Source organism: Tachypleus tridentatus, chromosome 5, assembly GCF_004210375.1.
Source record: "Tachypleus tridentatus isolate NWPU-2018 chromosome 5, ASM421037v1, whole genome shotgun sequence".
Taxonomy (NCBI): Eukaryota; Metazoa; Arthropoda; class Merostomata; order Xiphosura; family Limulidae; genus Tachypleus; species Tachypleus tridentatus.
Genome location: NC_134829.1, coordinates 7,483,346 through 7,497,264, shown reverse-complemented (window position 1 = coordinate 7,497,264; position 13,919 = coordinate 7,483,346). Strand labels below are relative to the sequence as shown.

Genomic DNA, 13,919 nt, shown 5'->3' with positions numbered 1-13,919 from the left:
TTACATTCATTTTCACCCAACTACCTGGTACTTATGATTACCACTTTCTAGTGTAATTCTTCCTGAAACTGTTACTTATTCTATAGTGTAATTCTTGCTGAAACTGATTCTAATTTTCTAGTGTAAATCATCCTCAAACTGATACCAATTATATACTGTAGTTCTTTCTGAAATTCATACGTATTTTCTAGTGCATTTCTTATTGAAACTGATATCTCTTTTCATGTGCAATTCTTCGTGAAACTATCTATTTTCTAGTTTCATTCTTCCAGAAAATGATACCTGTCTTTTAGAGTAATTCTTCCTGAAAATGATGTCTATTTTCTGAAGTAATTCTTCCTGAAACTCAACCTGTTTTCTACTGTAATTTTTCCTATTACTGATAGCTATTTTCAAGTATAACACTTGCTCAAAGTGATACCTATTTTCTAGCGTAATTCTCGCAGAAACCGAACCTGTTTCTAGTTAAAGTTATATGAGTTAAGGATAAATGAAACCAAAACTGTTAAAATATTCTGAGATTTGGTGTTTGTTGTACACAAGTTAAAGATAAATTAAACTACGACTGTTGAAATGTTGTGAGATTTGGTGTTTGTTGTACACAAGTTAATGATAAATTACACCACGACTGTTAAAATGTTGAGATTTGGTGTTTGTTGTACACAAGTTAAAGATAAATTAAACCACGACTGTTAAAATGTTGTGAGATTTGGTGTTTGTTGTACACAAGTTAAAGATAAATTAAACCACGACTGTTAAAATGTTGTGAGATTTGGTGTTTGTTGTACACAAGTTAATGATAAATTACACCACGACTGTTAAAATGTTGAGATTTGGTGTTTGTTGTACACAAGTAAAAGATAAATTAAACCACAACTGCTAAAATGTTGCAAGATTTGGTGTTTGTTGTACACAAGTAAAGATAAATTAAAAACAATGATATTCCTGAGATTAAAAACCACATCTGGATATATATGTACAATAATAATTTGAAACATCATTATTTTTCTAATCCACCCTCACACTAACAGGACTATCAGTTTCTGCAAACAGATAACAAAATAATAACACATGCTTTTTTAATAATTAACAAAATCAGAGTAAATTTCAGCACAATAACGCTTATATGTAGTAAATTCTTTTTAACTTCACAGTACTACTTATTATAGAAATGTATCACAGTTTGTGACACAAGTACATACCTGTCAAAATTAGGTTGTCCCTAACTTAGTATTGTAATTGAATAAAACACTTTTCACAGTCCAATAATTCTGTTTCTATATGATGTTGATGACAACTTCAAACTACCTTGAAACTCTAATCACATTTTACTAATCTCTTTTTTTATTCATTGTTTGATAATTTCAATGTGAACTGAAAAGTTCATTTTATAACAGAACTTTGTCCATGAACTGACAAGTTCCTTTATAACAGAACTTTGTCTATGAACTGAAAAGTTCATTTTAAAGAGAACTTTGTCCATGAACTGAAAAGTTCCTTTATAACAGAACTTTGTCTATGAACTGAAAAGTTCCTTTATAACAGAACTTTGTCCATGAACTGAGAAGTTCCTTTATAACAGAACTTTGTCTATGAACTGAAAAGTTCCTTTATAACAGAACTTTGTCCATGAACTGAGAAGTTCCTTTATAACAGAACTTTGTCTATGAACTGACAAGTTCCTTTATAACAGAACTTTGTCTATGATTTGACAAGCTCCTTTATAATAGAACTTTGTCTATGAACTGACAAGTTCCTTTATAACAGAACTTTGTCTATGATTTGACAAGCTCCTTTATAATAGAACTTTGTCTATGAACTGACAAGTTCCTTTATAACAGAACTTTGTCTATGATTTGACAAGCTCCTTTATAATAGAACTTTGTCTGTGATTTGACAAGTTCCTTTATAACAGAACTTTGTCTATGATTTGACAAGCTCCTTTATAATAGAACTTTGTCTATGAACTGACAAGTTCCTTTATAACAGAACTTTGTCTATGATTTGACAAGCTCCTTTATAATAGAACTTTGTCTATGAACTGACAAGTTCCTTTATAACAGAACTTTGTCTATGATTTGACAAGCTCCTTTCAAAAGAACTTTGTCTATGAACTGAAAAGTTCCTTTTCAACAGGACATTGACCATGATCTGACAAATTCCTTTTTAATAGAACTCAATATACAAACTGACAAGTTTCTTTTTAACTGAAATTTCTCTGACCAATAAGTTCCTTTTCAACAGGATTTAGTCTATGAACTAAGACGTTCATTTCTAACAGAACTTTGTCTATGAACTGACAACTTCCTTTTCAACAGGACATTGACCATGATCTGACAAATTCCTTTTTAATAGAACTCAATATACAAACTGACAAGTTTCTTTTAACTGAAATTTCTCTATGACCAATAAGTTCCTTTCCAACAGGATTTAGTCTATGAACTAAGACATTCATTTCTAACAGAACTTTGTCTATGAACTGACAAGTTCATTTTCAATAAGATTTCTCTATGAATTGACAAGTTCCTTATTAACAACACTTTGTCTATGAACTGTTTTCTGCTTCTAATTACTAATTTCATTAGACTTAATTTTACTTTGGTGGTACATTGGATAATTTTCCATTTTTTATGGTCCCATGATTATACTCTAATATTTCATCTATATAATTCACATAGCTACATTTGAAAGTGAGCTATATTTCCTATTCTTTGTGATACAACTCTGAATCAAAGCTTGAATGTCTAGATATCCCCATTTCAATCCATGTTCTCTCTTCTTTGTAATACAACTCTGAATCAAAGCTACAATGTCTAGATATCCCCACTTCAATCTATGTTCTCTCTTCTTTGTAATACAACTCTGAATCAAACCTTAAATGTCCAGATATCTTCATTCTAAGCTATGCTTTCTATTCTTTGTAATACAACTCTGAATCAAAGCACTTCAATGTCTAGATATCCTCACTTCAATCTATGTTCTCTCTTCTTTGTAATACAACTCTGAATCAAACCTTGAATGTCCAGATATCTTCATTTTAAGCTGTGCTCTCTATTCTTTGTGAGAAAACTCTGAATCAAAGATTGAATGTCTAGATATCTGAACTTTAAGCTATGTTCTTTCTTCTTTGTGGTTCAACTCCGAATCAAAGCTTGAATGTCTAGATTAATCTACTATGAGTTTGTGAGCATATGCGTTTTTTAACATTACATATGAGCTACGAAAGGTTGTCTGTTACTTGTACTACAGCTTTGAATCAATGCTTTCATCTCTGATTTTAACCAGTTATGATTCATCTTTAAACTGCTACATATAAAACAGTAAGGTACATTGAAATTACCTTATTTTCACCCAACTATCTAGTACTTATGATTACAACATTCTAGTGTAATTTGTCCTTAAACTAAACCTGTTTTCTAGTGTAATTCATCTTGAAACTGATACCTACATTTCTAGTGTAATTCATCCTGAGACTGATACCTACATTTCTAGTGTAATTCATCTTGAAATTGATACCTACATTTCTAGTGCAATTCATCCTGAAACTGATACCTACATTTCTAGTGTAATTCTTCCTGAAACTGATACCTACATTTCTAGTGTAATTCATCCTGAAACTGATACCTACATTTCTAGTGTAATTCATCCTGAAACTGTTACCTACATTTCTAGTGTAATTTGTCCTGAAACTGATACCTATGTTCTGGTGTAATTCATCCTGAAACTGATACCTACATTTCTAGTGTAATTCATCCTGAGACTGATACCTACATTTCCAGTGTAATTCATCCTGAGACTGATACCTACATTTCTAGTGTAATTCATCCTGAAACTGATACCTACATTTCTAGTGTAATTCTTCCTGAAACTGATACCTACATTTCTAGTGTAATTCTTCCTGAAACTGATACCTATGTTCTGGTGTAATTCATCCTGAAACTGACACCTACATTTCTAGTGTAATTCATCCTGAAACTGATACCTATGTTCTGGTGTAACTCTTCCTGAAACTCAATCTGTTTCTAGTTAAAGTTACATGAGATAAAAATGATAAATTAAACCAAAACTGTTAAAATGTTGTGAGATTTAATGTTTGTTGTACACAAGTTAAAGATAAATTAAAACAATGATATTCCTGAGATTAAAAACCTGTTTTATTTCTCCACATCTGGATATATATGTACAATAATAATTTGAAACAACATTATTACTTTCCTAACCCACCCTCACAATAATAGGCCTATCAGTGTTTCTGCAAACATTATAAAGATATAACAAAGTAATAAAACATGCTTTCTTTTCTAATTAACAAAATCATATTGTGATTTTAAGAACACTGACACTTATATGTAGTAAAAATTGTTTAACTTCACAGTACTATGTAATATAGAAATATATCACAGTTTGTGACACAAGTATTTGCCTGTCAAAATTACATGTTGTCCCTAACGTAGTAACTTTTTCACTCAACCTAACTTCAGTTAAAACTATTTCTTGTATAGTATTGCACCTGAATAAAACAAATTCTTACAGTCCAATAATTCTGTTTCTATTTGATGTTGATGACAACTTCAAACTACCTTGAAAATCTAATAACATTTTACTAAACTCAATTGATTTTTCATTGTTTGATAATTTGAATGTGAAATGACAAGTTCATTTTTAACAGAACTTTCTCTCTGAGCTGACAAGTTCCTTTTCAACAGGACTTTGTCTATGAACTGACAAGTTCCTTTTCAACAGAACTTTGTCAATGAACTGACAAGTTCCTTTTCAACAAAATATTGTCCACAAACTGACAAATTCCTTTTCAGTAGAACTTTTCCTATGAATTGACAACTTCCTTTTCATCAGAACTTTGTTTATGAACTGACAACTTCCTTTTCAACAAAATATTGTCCACGAACTGACAAGTTCCTTTTCAGTAGAACTTTTCCTATGAATTGACAACTTCCTTTTCAACAGGACATTGACCACGATCTGACAAGTTCCTTTTTAACAGAACTTTGTCTATGACTGGTTAGTTCCTTTTCAACAGAACTTAGCCTATGAACTGACAAGTTCATTTCTAACAGAACTTTGTCTATGAACTGAAAAGTTCCTTTTCAACAGCACTTTGTCTATTAACCAGTTTCTGCTTCTAATTACTAATTTCAGACTTAATTTTTTGTGGTACTACATTGGACGAACTTTCCATTTTTTATGGTCCCATGATTATACTTTAATATTTTATCTATATAATTCACATAGCTACATTTGAAGGTGAGCTGTATTTCCTATTCTTTGTAATACAACTCAGAATCAAAGCTTGAATGTCTAGATATCTCCACTCTATGTTCTCTCTTCTTTGTAACACAACTCTGAATCAAAGCTTGAATGTCGAGATATTTCCACTCTAAGCTATGTTCTATCTTCTTTGTGATAAAACTATAAACTTGAATGTTTATATGAATCTACTGTGATTCATGAACCTATGTGTTTTTTTAACAGAATGAATGAGCTGAGAAATATTCTCCATTACTTGTATTACAGCTTCTAATCAATGTTTTCATCTCTGTTTTTGATTAATGATGATTCATCTTTAAACTGCTACACATAAAATAGTATGATACATTGAAACTACCTTCATTTTCACCCAATCATCTAGTGCTTATGATTACAACATTCTAGTGTAATTCATCTTGTAACTGATATCTATTTTCTAGTGTAATTCATCTTGTAACTGATATCTATTTTCTAGTGTAATTTATCTTGTAACTGATATCTATTTTCTAGTGTAATTTATCTTGTAACTGATATCTATTTTATAGTGTAATTCATCTTGTAACTGATATCTATTTTATAGTGTAATTCATCTTGTAACTGATATCTATTTGCTAGTGTAATTTATCTTGTAACTGATATCTATTTTATAGTGTAATTCATCTTGTAAATGATATCTATTTTCTAGTGTAACTTTTCCTGAAAGTTAAACATATTTTATTGTGTAATTTTTTTCTGAAACTGATACCTATTTTATAGTGTAATTCTTCCTATAACATATACCTATATTCTGGTGTAATTATGTCTGAAACTGATAAATATTTCATAATTCTTCCTGCAACTTATTGCTCTTTCATATGTAATTCTACTAGAATTACTTTCTAGTATAATGTAATTTCTGTGTAATAATGTGCTTTTGTTCCTTAATTCTTGTTCATGTTACAATGTTAATTCTCAACCTATTTTATGTGTTTTAAGTATAAGCTGTTTCCAACCAAAACAAACAGACTTACCTTTTGTTTAGAAGAAAATCTATAGCTTTTAGCTAATTTAATATGTTTAATCACTATTTCTTGATGATGTAGTAAAGACATTTCATGTGCAGTTTTGGTGAATTACAAGAACATTGCTGATCCACACAGTCAAAGAGATGAGAGACACCCCATCATATCTTCCTTTACAGGTCTGTCAACACAAAGACCTTTTCTGAATGAAGACACACGTCCACTATCAGTTTTTATATATACCCTTACCTAATTCATTTTTGCTTCTTTTCTTCAGTGCGATACAAAGAAAAGGAAAACAATTCTAAAATGTTTCTACATATATATCAATGTTCCATTACTTTAATACGATATTTTGTACAATGTTTTATGATATATTGTTTTTGGTGATATTTACAAAATATACAAACCTACTTTAAACTAAAGAAACAACAAAGGTTTGATAAAACATAAAATGTGATAGCTTGTTACATATGCTTTGCAGATACCTTGTTAAAACACACTTAATTGTCATAAAAACACAATCTTCTCAGTGTTTGCTAAGTAACTTTAAACTTGAAAATTTTCTGCTGCTACAATAACAAATTCCCAGATTGTTAAGACTGTGTCAATATTTCATACTATTCACATTTCTAGAAACAATTAACAAAGAAATACAAATATATTTTTTAAACAAAGAACCAGTACTGTGTGAATTAAATAACCCAAAAGATGTTGAACAGTTTACACACGTCTATAGATATTATATGGGCATGTATTCACTCACAGCTTTATTAAGTCGTTAATGATAACTCTTGAAAAATGGAATGCACATCAGTCCACTAAAAAAAACTTGTACAAACTGTGATAAACAAACATGTAGTCTAGTTTTTCCAACTAAAACGTCGTCATCTGGAGTCAATTAATATGGCTTCAAGTCCTACTGGAAATTCAAACCATGGTAAAAACATCTATTTAAAAAAAAGTTTTACTACACCCTTCTGAAGATTCTGAGCTGATATGTTATCCATTTTCAACTTCTTTGGAAACAATACCTGATGATGTGGTACTCTATGTTAAGATATATGCAGTTGGCTGAAAACATTATACCAGTAATAATCCAATACAATACTGGCAACATTCTGTTGCTTTCTGTAACATTAGAAGTGTAGGTCTCAGACTGGAGTTAACCATGTTTAAAAATATAAATAATTAGTTGAATTGAGAAGTGATATATACTGAAAAATATTGTATTTTAGCAACATGAGTTTAATGTTGAACAACAAACTGGAACTAGCTAACAATGTGACTGTAGTTCAATAGCTTACAGAAAAGTCATGGTTAAAATGTGACTATAGTTCAGTAGCTTACAGAAAAGTCATGGTTAACACAGTAAGTTCAATAGTTTACAGATAAATCATGGTTAACAATGTAAGTTCAGCAGTTTACAGAGAAGTCATGGTTAACAATGTAAGTTCAGCAGTTTACAGAGAAGTCATGGTTAACAATGTAAGTTCAGCAGTTTACAGAGAAATAATGGTTAACAATGTATGTTTAGTAGCTTACAGAAAAATCATGGTTAACAATGTAAGTTCAGTAGTTCACAGAGAAATCACAGTTAACAATTTAAGCTTAGTAGCTTGCAGAAAAATCATGGTTACAAGTGAGGTTCTGGTTGACAATGTGACTAAGGTCAGTTGGTTATAAATAAGTTGTGACTACTTGGTAAGTTTGACTAAAAATGTGATCGTGTACTTGAAACATTAAGTTAGAGTTAACAAAGTAATAAAGAGTAACTGTTCATCAGTGTAATAAAGTCACCAGTGGTATGTAAAAAGATGAGTGAAGGTGTGTGTGTTATGAGAAGGAAACTGAGATAAACTACATTCTAAGCTGTAACAAAACCTACTTGAACATGACTCTGAGGTTAATACATCTGAGAAGCATATCTAAATGTGACTAAACACAGCAGGAAAGATCCAACCATGCTTAATAACAATGGCAACTGGTTCTGAAATAACAAATACTAATTCTTTAAAGGTATTTCTAACATAAACTGGTTCAACTAGAAAACTAGAAAAGTTTAGATGGTTCTGACTACAGCTTTCCTTTGTAATTTAGCACAAAAACGTCTTGCAATCACAAGAAATTCCAGTTACCAAGATGACAATAAATATAAATCTACAAACCAGTTTCACACACTATACATTACAATAAAACTATAACAGAAAATTTTCACCTTTACAAATGACTAACAGTTTTTAAATATTTTCCTTTGTCTTCATCAAACTTCTAAGATTAACAGAAAACTATGTTAAACAGAACTTTGTTTAACAAGGCAGATTTGACTGCCGACCTCACCAGACCCTCTGTCTAAACTTTGACTACTTGCTGTTGATGACACACAAGTTCTTGACTGCAGTTCTTCAGGACTGGATGATAGAGGAGGGACAATGGCTACTGGAAGGAGTGTTTGGTCTGGACCTAATGAAGACAGGAACAAGTTAAAAATAACAAATATACATAGAATTAAAAATGTGAAAAACAAAGAGCTCAAATAGTTAATACTGTAAAACCACCTGACTACTATAGTTCTAGTATGTCTTTAGGAGTACCAGAAAAACATAGAATATCACACTTTTCAACTGGTAAATAATTTAAAACGAATTGAAAAAGCATAATTCCTTATAGAAGCTTGTGACTGACAATGCTGTTTATAACAACTTGATAAAACTTTTCTTGAATTTTTCACTTCTATATTAAAATAGCCTGGAAGATTAATAACCATAACTAACAGCAGGTTTATCCAATACAGAACAGTATTAAACCTGTGCCAGCAACATTCAACACTAGTTGAATAGCTGATGAGAGAACCAAGCACAATCATTATAGACCATCCAACAAAGAAAGTTTTATCATTTTTCTAATGAGTTATCATTTCAAACTGTTTGGTGAATAAGAGCATTTACTTTAAATGTATTAAGTCTAGTACATAAACTTTGGAATGAAATAATTATTGTAGAAGTAAATACTTTTTAGCAAAACCCATATGACTAGAAAGAAAGTTTACAAATAACCAGTAATGATATGTAAACATCAGACAGTGCTGAGTTTTAAATATTATTAATGCAAATAATAAAATAAAAACCATAACCTGAGAAATAATTACAAATGTATTCAATGTAAGCACTAGAAATTTACTCATAACTTTTAACAAAACTGAAATAACACCATAGTGATACTACTAAATAGAAAATGATAAAACACAGATAAAGACATAAGAAGCTTATGGCAACATTCTAGGTCTGCATGCAAAAAAACAAACAGCAACACATGTTAGTAAATTAATCGACTGTTCAGCATATGAGAATTTAATGTTTATTAAACTTTACATAAACACTTTGCTACAGACTAACAACACAAATATCACAAAACACTGCATTCCACTTTTAGTAACTGGGTTCTAGTAGGACTAGACAAATAATGTAAAGCACATCTAGGCAATACATGGTCAACAAATTAGTCAAGTCTAAAATAGTCACCCTTTATCTAGAGTTACACAACCAGTTAAATTTTAAAACATTCACCCTATATCTACAGATACAAAACCAGTAAGATCTAAAACATTTACTCATCTAAAGTTCAAAAACCAGTCAAATCTAAAACACTCACTCCTAATCTACAGTTACAAAACCTGTTAAATTTTAAAACATTCACCCTATATCTACAGATACAAAACCAGTAAGATCTAAAACATTTACTCATCTAAAGTTCATAAACCAGTCAAATCTAAAACACTCACTCCTAATCTACAGTTACAAAACCTGTTAAATTTTAAAACATTCACCCTATATCTACAGATACAAAACCAGTAAGATCTAAAACATTTACTCATCTAAAGTTCAAAAACCAGTCAAATCTAAAACACTCACTCCTAATCTACAGTTACAAAACCAGTTAAATTTAAAACATTCACCCTATATCTACAGATACAAAACCAGTAAGATCTAAAACACTCACTCCCAATCTACAGTTACAAAACCTGTTCAATTTAAAACATTTACCCTATAAATCAATCAAATCTAAATAATTTATACTATCTCTATAGTCATGAAACCAGTCACACACAAATTATTCAAATTACCTCAACAGACAACAAACCAGTAAAATCAAATTCATTCACAGAAACTATCCAGTCATCAAACCTGTCACATCTAAATTATTCATACAAACTGCACGGTCACCAAACCTGTCACATCTAAATTGTTCATACTATCTCTATAATCATCAAACCAATCAAATCTATATCATTTACACTATCTCTATATTCACTCAGTTATTAAATTTCAAGAAAACCAGTCACATGAAGCACAGATATACAGCCAGTATGATTTTCTCATGCCTACTGTTTAAAATGCTATGTGATTGTTCTTGGAGTTGACTATGAAAGTGATGGAAAGATGAATCTTATTTAAATTACACATAAAACAGTGGAGTGATTCAGGAGTCATTTATAGTGTTATATAGATTAGTGATTCAGGAGTCATTTATAGTGTTATACAGATTAGTGATTCAAGAGCCATTTATAGTGTTATACAGATTAGTGTTCAAGTCATTTATAGTGTTTTTCAGGTTAGTGATTCAGGAGTCACTTATTGTGTAATACAGGTTAGTGATTCAGGAGTCATTTATAATTTTATACAGATTAGTAATTCAGAAGTCATTTATAATGTTATTCAGATGAGTAATTTAGGAGTAATTTACAGTGTTATACAGGGTGGGATTCAGGAGTCATTTATAATGCTATATATGTTAGTGGTTCAGGAGTAATTTATTGTGTTATACAGATTAGTGATCCAGGAGTTACATGTTAGTGGTTGGTTGGTTTGGTGTTTTATGGCACAAAGCAACTAGGCTATCTGTGCCAAACATCCAGTAAAAAGTTTAAATTAAAATTATTAAAATTCATAAAAGAAAATTAAGGCAAAACAAGAAAAATTTTAATTTTTGAATTAAAAACATAAATAACATTAAATACAATTTTTACATCTAGTCTACAACAGTAAGAGAAAATTACAGTAATACAAGTTGCACAGAAATTTCTGTAGCATAATTGTAATTATCATAACGTGCCAAGATAACTAACAGGTAAGTTCAAAAACCACTGTCAGTCACATAAAGTTGAATTTCCAGTCCTGGTTCCAAATTATTTGACATTATGGCCATTTTCTAATTTCAAATCAAACTAGATGGGCTTTGATTCTTAAAATGAAATCACATCAAAAAAAGTCTAATGCCTAAATTAAAAAAAACTAGCATTAAAAAGATTAATGGCCCTTAAAAAACTAAAAACATTTTCAAGATGGAGATGGTCACCATCACCACTAACATTGTCTAACGTTATGGACAAACCTTGGGACAAAACATGATTAAAATGGTGCTGTCCTTGAGTCTTAAAGATGACAAGAAAGTAAAATGTGGCTTATTGTGGCCTGAATGTTACACAGACAACACATTGGTGCATCAGTCTCAGATAAAATAAATCGATGAGTTAAAAAAAACTGTGACCAATGAGTGGTCTAGTTAGAACAATTTCCTCCTTCAGATCCTTATGGAAGCAAGACGGCCAAAGTCTAATAGAGGGTTTTACTTGGAAAAGTTTGTTTTCACGTTGCTCACTCCAAGTCGACTGCCAACTAGCATGGAGTTGAGCCCTGAATGTATGGAACAGGCACAGCAGTGATAGTGCCAGAGCAAAAAGAATTAGCTGCTGGATGAGCAAGCCCATTCCCATGAACCTGGTATCCAAAAGAACCAGGATAAAAGTAGAAGTTAAAGAGAAATTGGCCAGTCGGTTTTGAATATTGGTGAGAACATGGTGAAAAGTAATGTGATGCGATTTCAGGGTCAGTAGAGAACTTGGTTGGTTGGTTGATTTGGTGTTTTATGGCCCAAAGAAGCTAGGCTATCTATACAAAACATCTGGTAAAAAGTTAAAATTAAAGTAAATATAATACAATTGAGGTGAAACAAAACAAAGTTTAATAAAAAAAATATCCAGAGCAACAGAAATAGCATATAGTTCAGCAGTGAAAACAAAAGCTGTAGAGGGGATTCTGCACGCAACCACCAAAACACAACAAAACACGGTAGAGCCCATACAGTCACCTGAATTTGAATCATCTGTATAAATAGGAATAGAAAGATGGTTCAAAAGATGTTCAGCAAATAACAAACAGTACTTCCCATCAGGAGTATCTGCTTTTCTCAGATGACTTAAAAGGTCACGTTTGGGGACTGTAATAAAACATGGTGGGATGTGCTGACCAGTGGATACAGCAATGTTATCGAAGAACAGACCCAATTCATCCAACTGCACCTTGATACGAAGGCTAAAAGGAAAAGAATGGCCCACCTAGGAAGGAAAACACAACCCCAGGTGGGGTGCTTTGGTAAGGAACGAAGTTTTGAAACATACACTAAAGACAGTTGCAAACAGTGAGGTGCAAAGAAGCTTCATGAGACTCTAAGTATAAGCTCTAAATTGAGGAAGTGTGGAAAGCCCCGATGCAGAGCTGAAGTCCCTGATGATGAATGGGGTCCAGCATCTTTAAGACCGAGGTCCTGGCAGAACCGTAGACCAGTGATCCATAGTCTAGTTTCAATCGAACAAAAACATGATATGTCTTTATCACAGAACATCGATCTGCTCCCCAAGTGGTGGAAGAGAGGACACGGAGGATGTTGAGTGTTTTTGTACATTTGACCCATAGTTGCTTGCTTGATGTGTGGTATAAAGGTCAGCTTACACTCAAAGATGAACCCCAAGAACTTTGTGTCAGGGACCACAGGTAGCACAACTTCACTGATATGGAGTTCAGGATCAGGGTAAATACCGCCTTTGGTGGAAAAAGTGCATGCAAACAGTTTCAGAGATAGAAGTTGAAACTGTTTGCTGTAGTTACTTCAATAAATGAGATGTGAAAGTTGTTGACATAGAGCCCGTTTGCAACAGTAAGAGGGAGTTGTTAGGTGATGGCATTAATCTTAAAAGTGAAAAGTGTGACACTCAAAACACAGCCCTGAGGGACTCCAAGTTACTGTAGAAAAGAATGGGAAAGTGTTGAAACCACATGAATTTAGAACAACCAGTCCACTAAAAATTTTTAATAAAAATGAGCAAATGGCCACTTAACCCAAATATATGGAGGTCTCGCAAAATGCCATACCTCCATGTTGTATCATAAGCCTTCTCGATGTCAAAGAATATTGATACAAGATGTTGTTTGAGAAAGGCTCCTATGACTGATGTTTCAAGTCGAATCAAGAGGTCCATGGTGGAGCACTATTGTTAGAATCCACACTGGGTGGGCGAGATTCCTTAAATCAAACAAGACAAGCATTAACCATCCTCTCTAAGGTTTTACAGAGATAGCTCATCAAAGCAATTGGACAGTAGTTTGAAGGAATCTTGGGATCCTTCCCGGGCTTATAGAAAGGTAGGACAATAGCCTGGTGCTAGTCATCAGGAAAAATGTTCTCCTGCATGATCTGGTTAAAAACAATCAGTAGAATAGCAAGAGAACAAGGAGATAGATGGCACAGCATTTCATAGTATACATCATCAGGTCCAGCCGATGTACTGACAAACCAATGAAGGGCCAGTCTCAGTTC

At 32.0% G+C, this 13,919-nt stretch overlaps 1 protein-coding gene across 5 annotated transcripts in view; it reads right to left on the bottom strand.

Moving 5' to 3' along the window:
• Positions 1-4,132: 4,132 nt before the first annotated feature.
• Positions 4,133-13,919, bottom strand: part of LOC143250438 (palmitoyltransferase ZDHHC14-like) — a 55,215-nt gene continuing 45,428 nt past the window's right edge. For all 5 annotated transcript variants that reach the window (XM_076500971.1, XM_076500970.1, XM_076500972.1 and 2 more), the window contains one exon: positions 4,133-8,729. In XM_076500971.1, the coding sequence (XP_076357086.1) occupies positions 8,703-8,729 (27 nt within the window). In that variant the 3' untranslated portion in view covers positions 4,133-8,702. The remainder of the gene's footprint in view (positions 8,730-13,919) is intronic.